The sequence below is a fragment of the Sander vitreus genome, chromosome 21 (assembly GCF_031162955.1).
Source record: "Sander vitreus isolate 19-12246 chromosome 21, sanVit1, whole genome shotgun sequence".
Classification (NCBI taxonomy): domain Eukaryota; kingdom Metazoa; phylum Chordata; class Actinopteri; order Perciformes; family Percidae; genus Sander; species Sander vitreus.
Window position 1 is genome coordinate 11656404 of NC_135875.1, and position 8191 is coordinate 11664594.

Below are 8191 nucleotides of genomic sequence, written 5' to 3' on the forward strand. Positions count from 1 at the left end.
TGAAAGCAAACTTCAAAATCCATTAAGTCGCTAAGAAAAGGATTTGAAATCCACCGAATAGGTTTTCTTTGCGCTCCCTCCCCCCTCGGCTCATATCACGATGCATTTGTGGATCTAAAGATATACATTTTTCAGCAAACGTTACCCCGCCTCAGCTCTTTTCTCTGCCAATATATAAATATAAGCAAACACACTATATAATACACTATACCAGCAGTCTATTGTTTTCCTTATTCAGTCGAGCCCTCAATTTAGTCATATTCCCACAAAGGACCCTCTAAAATGTCCTTCCCTGGTATGAAGACGAAAGGCTAAACTAATCTATTCAATTTGAAGTGTGTCACAGACTTTGGGGTTTCTGCCTTCAAGGCGCAGGGATTAGAGGATAATGGCTGTTCTGTTTTGCTAAAGAAGCTTTGCTTGCTATCAGCTGAAGCTACTTTTTTTCTACTCGCCGCGCAAGTCAACAACTCTGATATGACAAATGGAAAGATGAAAAAGGCAAGAATATTGACAGGGAAAGAGTTGGTTATAAGTCTCGCCTTGCTTGGTATGTTTTTAGGAAAGTGCAAGCTTTTGAGAAACAGGGTAGAGGAGGACAGGAAGCAGAAGAGCAGAAAGATGAAGACAGTGTGAAATATTGGGTGAAACAATTTTCTATTCCCTTTTGTTGTGATATTTATATGGAACACAGTGAAACTGTCTGCACTGCATAAAGTGGAATTACAAAATGTGACCAGATTTAAAGGACACATGCATGTATATGTAATAGAAACAAACTCTAAAAATGGTTTAATTCCTTCTGCATTTTTCAACCAAACACTATATATAGTAGTTAGATTTTGCACGCTTCTTGCTAGAAGTGAGTTAATTAATAAGATAAGATAAGATAAGATAGACTTTATTAAATGTACACACTGTAGGATAACACAAATACACATTAATATAATCATCTCATCATGCAGCAGAAAGCAGATTTATTTAGCATTTTAATCTGTTATTGATCAATAAGCATAGATGACTCATTTAATATTAAATGAAGCATTTAGTTTCCTGCTGTATCTGCCATTGACTATAGCTGTATTTTGTTTGGTTTGTTGTTAAGCTCTGTCTCCTCTTACTGTAAGCTGTGGCAGTACATTTCCAAATCATAACTGACAACTGTATTTGTACCACTTTAACAGCAGTGAGCAGAGTGAAATTCCAATGTTAAATGAGACCCCTGAGCAGAGGCAGAGGGTGGAGGGCTACACAGCAATGCAACATGTCATTGTGAATGGGACAGCCAGGTTGCATCCAAACTAATATATCTTATACTATAGCAAACCAGCATCAAATGTGGTTACAAGTGATCTGCTCTTGATTGGATTTCAATTGACTTGGCTTGTAACCATGCAGGAATTCAGAATATTTTACCCATGACCATCATAGCAATTACAGTATGTAGTTGTGTCAACACCTATCATGATTTCTTTGATTTTAGATGTATTTTCGCCCTGAGCAGTGTCTGGGTGTGATAAGTGTAAAAGTGTGAGCCCTGGTTTTAAGACAACAGGCTGAGGCGTTTATCTGGACATATTTGATCTGACAGCACTGTCTGTCCGATATCTGTGATTCATATCATTGAGCATTATTAATCCCTCTTTCAATCATCTCTTGGAAGAGATGAAAATGAGAGAGATAAATAAACCTCCTGAATTGTTCCCGTGATTTTATGGTGGTATTAAATAGCTCCATATATAAAGCAAAGCAATTAAGTAATAGAGGTGAGAAAAGAGAAAATAAATATTGCCGAATGTGTGGTAGGGATGAGGTTAATGACATTTTATAGGCAGGTGACTGTGTTACCAGGTTAAGATTACGGCTCCCAATGGTTTAATGTGCATGGGAGCCTCCCATGCACATTAAACTTGACATTTATCAATCTGTCCTCCAAGACCCCTGTGATTCCACAAAGGTCTCCTAATACCTAATGATGGCCAACGCTTCACTAAACCACAGCCCAACACTCAATGCAAAGGAGGTCATCTAACTGCCAAGTGCAGGGTAATGCTTTCAGATGATAGATAACTGTTTTAATATTTTTAAAAATAATCTCCACATCTCGATTGTTTTTGAAGATCTCTTGAACTCTTGAGTGTTCTCCATTTGTTTTGCCTGGGTTGAAGGCCAACTGTAATAAAGAGCGCTGCTTCGTTTCATCTCATATCCCTCTCCTTATCTAATCCCATTAAGACTCACGCTTCAGGAAATAGGAGTGCCTCCTGGTAATGAAGAAAAACATTAACCAAGCTACAAAATGGCCCTGCTGCACAAAACCTGCTTTCTCCTTCAGCAATCCTTATGACATCTCTCTGGAGATCTCACATTTATTTAAATGGGTGGTTTTGTCCTTCTTTATATAGCAGATCCATTTAGTGTTGATGACATGCATTTAAATGGCATTTTAGTAAAAGCATGTTAAGCCACTGTGTATCATATCACCTATTGTTTATGCATGATGGTGCATGATCCGCAAACAGAAGCTACTACAGCCCAGACTTAAACTGGAAAAACACCTGCCAGTGAACCGGAAGTGAACTCTCCAGGGCAAGTTGTGGGAGAAAATGAAGAAGGTTCTGAAACGTCATGTGAGTTGTGTATTTCTAGATTCCTGACTATAGTATGGCATTAGTATATGCATTCACAGCAAACGGTAATTTAAATCCACGTCATTGAAACACCAATGCCACTCACATCAGATCTGAATTGCTGAATATCACCTGGTTTTAATCGACCTGAGGAGAATCCTCCTAATTGTCTTTCTTATATCCACAGACAGACACACACACACACACAGCAGCCTGTGGGTTAGCGACGGCTGCATCTGCAAACACTTCAGTCACACCTTCTTTCTTGTCTTCAAGAAGGAATCCTTCAAGTCCTAAGCAAGAAGTGGAAATGACTTGATGACTGGAGCGTCAGCAGCTGAGGTTTAATGTGGCTTACAGTGGTTGTAAGCTGGAGCATGTTTGTATCAAGGTATGATATAAATTAATTGTTTGTGGCTTTGTGACTTGCCTCCAGGAAAAGCGAAGCAGAGAAAATAATTCATGAAGAAAATAATTAATTAATTAATAGCCACATCATTTATTAATACAACTTAACATAATTGGGTGCATCTGTATGTCAGCAATAGACAAGAAGTCAATTGTCCACACTGAGGTATCAAAGTTTGCTGTGTTCTTCACCTCTCTCGGATGTTTTGCACCAATGTCAACTGCAATCAACACAAGCTGAATTCAAAGTGACCGATACCAAATGATTGCTCACACAGTTGGTTATCAATTCATCAGTCATGGATGAAATGCAACACCGACACACACATAAAGACTGGCAACCGAACACACACAGGCAGAGGAAGACCTAGAATGTGTGTTGAGGCATTTGAAGAAAACATTCGGACAATTCCTGGGCAGATGCTGCAGTAGTCAATGTTCAATCAGCTGTATAAATACTGTAACCAACTAAGAGTATGTAGTGCAAATACAGAATAGACCAATACGCAGTACTTTAAGTTTGTACAAACAATATTTAGCGTGATATGGGGTGCATCAGTGGCTTCACTGACAATTAAGGTTTTGTTATGGAATTGCACCCCATAATTTAGTGGATCTTTTGTGCAGTGACATTTTAACGCTGCTTACACTACATCTACATCTACAATACCACTCCTCCCTATTGGCAGAGTGGGCACACCCAGGGCCCTACTACCAGCATTCATAGGCCCCCAACTTGGCTTGACCCTGTCTTTGAAGGGTCCATGTTTAATTAAAATAGTGGTTGATAGGTAGAAAGTGCAGGTCCAAAATAAAATGAGTATAAATAAACCGTATTTATAAACTCAAAAGTCCTTGCCTCCGCAAGGCAGTAACCATTATATATGGATGTTTTTGAAAGTGCTTTATAAAAAATGCATTTCAGAGTGGCAAAACCGTTGCCATTAATTCCTTTTATTACATACAGAGGCTTAATATTGAGCAAGATAAACACCAACTAAGGTTTTTCTGCGGCTGGACAATGGTCAGAAACATATCTTTGGAAATCAATACAACATGAGAAATCGCTTTTTGTATTGTATTGTTTCTCTTGCCCAAAAACTGCCTGCTGTATGGTTATAGAACTAAAATGTGAGTGAATACTGTTCACGAAACGGATGAAGCCTCTGAAATGAGTGTCAAAATAGATCAGAGCCAATATTAATTTTCAGCTATCTTTAAGGGTTTTAAACATCTGGATGACTGCAATGAATGTACAGTAGCTGTCTGATGTTTGAGTACAACTTGATACTGGTGCTCTGCTGTCACCTGCTGGACTGTTAACACTAACAAGAATGCAACAGTCTTTTCATAGCCATATGAACGTGATTACTGTACTAACCTTTTTTTCTAAAATAGAAGTGCTAATATATCTAACCAGAATAGATTAAAAAATATTTTTTAAAGACTCACCATTTCATTCAGGTATAATTCAGGTACATATTATGACCGATTGATTCTCAAAATAACTGACATTCTGGAATGTTTAACAAAAAAAAACGTCTCACAGAAGTAGCTGCTTTGAGTGAGATCACTACACTACACTACAGGATTAACAGCCACAGCAGGGCTCCTGTACTGTACCTTGTGTCCCCTCATGAATCATTTTTAACACCAAGACAGACAAACAAACAACCACAAAACAATGACTCCTTTATCCAAATTTATTAGCAAGAAAAATGGGCATCTGACAAGAAAAACTTTCAGTTTAGATTCACTTCTTTGTAGTTTCCTCCTCCTTTGACAAGGTCTTGATCATCTCTTCTTTCTTGGCCAAGAGACGCTCTTCTCTGCGTTTGCGGGCCTCCTTTGTCTTAGAGCGGCGAGCCTCAGCCTGGTCACTGGGTGGGTAAAGGGAAGTGGAGACAGAAGAAAATTATTTTGACAGTAACACTGCGAGTGTCCTCATACATGGACACTTCCAGAAAGAACAAAAAAAAATAATTATTTAGCTATGGCAGGAAAACCATTCACATCCTCACACATCCCAAACAAGAACAAAATAAAAAACGATTAAAAAAAAGAACAACTTACGATAGAAGCTTCTTGCGAGCCTTATCTGCCTTCAGCTTGTGGATGTGCTCCATCAGGATGCGTTTGTTTTTGAAGACATTTCCCTTGGCCCTCAGATAGAGACTGTGGTACCTGGAGGACACAGAAACAATACCTCAGTGTCTCAGATGCCTCTTCCTGAAGCTGGAATTAAAAAAAAAAAAACGGCACTGGTTTATTCACCAGCAAGGAGCGCTGAAATTCACACTTACATGTGCCTGTCAATTTTCTTGGACTCCCTGTAGCGACGCAGAAGTCGACGCAGGATTCTCATGCGCCGCATCCATGACAACTTCTCTGGCATACGAGCATTGGCTGTACCCTTTCTCTTACCTAAATAATAAAAATGGCAGTGTGTCAAATCACGTTCATATCAAAACTACCAAACTTCCGCCATTTGCAGGATTCAACACACAGTTGCCAAATGTATGTATTTTTCTGGAAAATTAACAATGACATACAAAAGTGATTATTTTCAATTTGTCCACTCAGCAACTACTAGGACTCTACCTAAATAATGCTAGCACAGGATTCAATGTAGAATCTTAAAAGCAAATTAAAGTGATGCGTTTTAACAAGATGAGGAAAGGAAAAGGGACATTACTCACCGTAACCCATGTGACGTCCCTTGCGGCGTGCCAACGTGTTCTTGCGGCAGCGAGCACGGGAATGAACCGTCACAGGCTTTCTGATGATCAGTCCATCCTTCACCAGTTTTCGGATCTGCTGGCCTGCGGCACAGACACAATGCAATAAAGATTCTGGCCTTTGGGGCCCCACACAACACAGATGTACAGAGACAGCGCTTCAATGGAAAGTAAACAACTCACGAGAATTTGCATTGGCAATCTCATTGGTCTCATTTGGGTCCAGCCACACCTTCTTCTTGCCACAGCGCAACACGCTGGACGCCAAGCGCTTCTGGAGCCTGAGCATGCTGGCATATTAGTTTTGCAGGACATGAGATACATACAGTGCTATGGGGCCTTTAAGATTACCTATGAATTTACAATTTAAAAAAAGGGGGATGTGTATTGTAGTAGTAGTGACATTTTGAACTTCTTGCACAAAAGAACTCAGCATTGAGGTTTCCTTGTCTTGACTGAAATGATCATCCACAGAGAAAGAATACCTTAGTCCAGCTTTCTATTTCAACTTAAAAGCATGTTCATTTTATAGCTAAATACACGTGAGCTTCTTTAATTGGCACTTTAAGACATGGATTACAAACAGCACATAAATAAAAATAATCAAATAACAAGAAACACAAAACAAAAGTATTCCCATAATTGCCAATTCAAGGTATACTATCCCTGTAAATCATTGTTGAATGGCCAAGTGCATTAATTAATCACACCCGACTGTCTAAGTCAAATGTCATTAATGTCCAAGTACTGTTTTTAGGTACCTGTATAATTATGCTTACAAAAAGGTCATACCTGATCTTACAGGTTATGCTCAACTACTACATATTTTCTAAACCAGTGAGTTTGTTTTTTGTAAATAACGTTACACATTTGCCAGTCACAAGACCGAAATAACGGGCTCACTGGTTTAATAAAAAGGTGCAACAATTGATCAGCTGCCAGTTAGTCGCTCATCAGGTTTGATAGGAGGTGGCAGAGACTGATAAATGTGATTTACAGGTGTGCAGTATTTTTATTTGAGAGAGTGGGAGACAGTCCCCTGGTGCTGAAAGTGCATGACATTAAGAAATAATCCGTAAATAGTATAGCCATTGTATTTTATTTAACTGACATTATTGATCAGCTGGTTCGCCTAACATTAACAAACATGCTAAATAACTAAGTTATTACCAGCTGATTCGCCGCTAAGGACCTGTAGTGTTTCATGACATGTTATGACATGTCTTGGTTAATTTAGCTCACTTAACGTTAGGTTAGCTCACCAACATAGGCCCCATGCTACATGCATTCTGGTAGAAATAAGCGACTTTACTAAAAGTCGAACAGAGTTCAAGTCGCCCCTCTTGTCTCAAATAGCAAAGCTGCAACCCTATAAATTGTTTGCTTAGAATAAAAACACATATTTAAATGTTAAACGTCTTGCTAGCTTACCTCATGGCTGCTGCTAGCTTGGTAGAAAGAAACGTAATAGAACGCCTCAGTCCCTACCATTATAAATAGCGCCATGGGTTACTCAACTGTGGCAGTATCAAGAAATCGAAAATATAGCTACCGATTGGGTAGTGACAGAGCGTATTCAAATGTAGTTTTAAATGGACTTATTTGATGTTGCATCTATAGTTTACTATTATGCCTTAAACGTAACTCTGAGTATATTAATCTGTTCCCCCCATCATAACACAGTGGTACGCTCCAATAATTTATACAATCGACCACTGGGGGACGCGCCACATCCATGTTTCGAACGTTCTTTGTGTTAATGTAATTTGCTGTTTTATTGTGTGTTTGAGTAATACAATTTGAAACATTTTAGTTCGTTTTTTGAATCAAATGGGGCCATATATTTTGAGCTTGTGAAATGATGTTCAGCTGTAGAATTATTGTGTGCATGTGTGAAACACTTTTGTGCACGCAGATATAATTCGCACAGGTAAAATGTTTGTAGTTGGAGAATTATTTTGTGCATTAATAAAATAAGTTAAATTTTGTGGAGGAATATTTTCAACAGTGAGGTTTCACAAAATCTGAGCGACGGACACACACTACGAATTTTGACCCTGTTTTTGAGTCTTATCTAGCGCTGGAGTATGATTGAAACCTTTGTTTTTGTTTTTACAGTTTATGATTGAAACACATACTAAAACAGCTATATATGCCTAATGTCACAAAGGAAAAACAGACAAGCACTATTCAAGCAGTGTCGCAGCTGAAAAACAATGCATAGTGGTCATATTGGCCTTAATACATCCATGATATTGGCGCAGTGCTGCTGCCCTCTCCTGGCTGCTGGCAGTTCGCCGCTGTATCAAAATAACAGGTCTATATACAGTCTATGGTCATATGTCTAGTCTAAATATGGCTATACATAGACAGTTCTATATCCTTGAAGTCCCACTTCCGGGATTGCTCCGGTGC

At 38.9% G+C, this 8191-nt stretch overlaps 1 protein-coding gene across 2 annotated transcripts; it reads right to left on the minus strand.

Moving 5' to 3' along the window:
• Positions 1-4727: 4727 nt before the first annotated feature.
• LOC144535952 (large ribosomal subunit protein eL19-like) lies at positions 4728-7311 on the minus strand. 2 transcript variants are annotated; one of them, XM_078278789.1, is made up of 6 exons: positions 7208-7311; positions 5960-6057; positions 5738-5860; positions 5342-5462; positions 5112-5222; positions 4728-4918 (listed from the first exon to the last, which is right to left on the minus strand). In XM_078278789.1, exons 1-6 carry the CDS (start codon positions 7210-7212, stop codon positions 4792-4794), a joined length of 585 nt encoding a protein of 194 aa, XP_078134915.1. In that variant the 5' UTR covers positions 7213-7311; the 3' UTR covers positions 4728-4791. The 2 variants fall into 2 exon arrangements, with proteins under 2 accessions (XP_078134915.1, XP_078134914.1); XM_078278788.1 differs by having other exon boundaries at positions 5960-6066; positions 7208-7291.
• Positions 7312-8191: the final 880 nt, after the last annotated feature.

What these genes read in the sequence shown, in the direction of transcription:
- LOC144535952 (XM_078278788.1), bottom strand. An exon ending in GGGACGTCACATGGGTTACG is followed by an intron (nt 5,463 to 5,737) that starts GTGAGTAATGTC and finishes TTTATTATTTAG; the next exon opens with GTAAGAGAAAGGGTACAGCC. An exon ending in AAGAAAATTGACAGGCACAT is followed by an intron (nt 5,223 to 5,341) that starts GTAAGTGTGAAT and finishes TGTGTCCTCCAG; the next exon opens with GTACCACAGTCTCTATCTGA.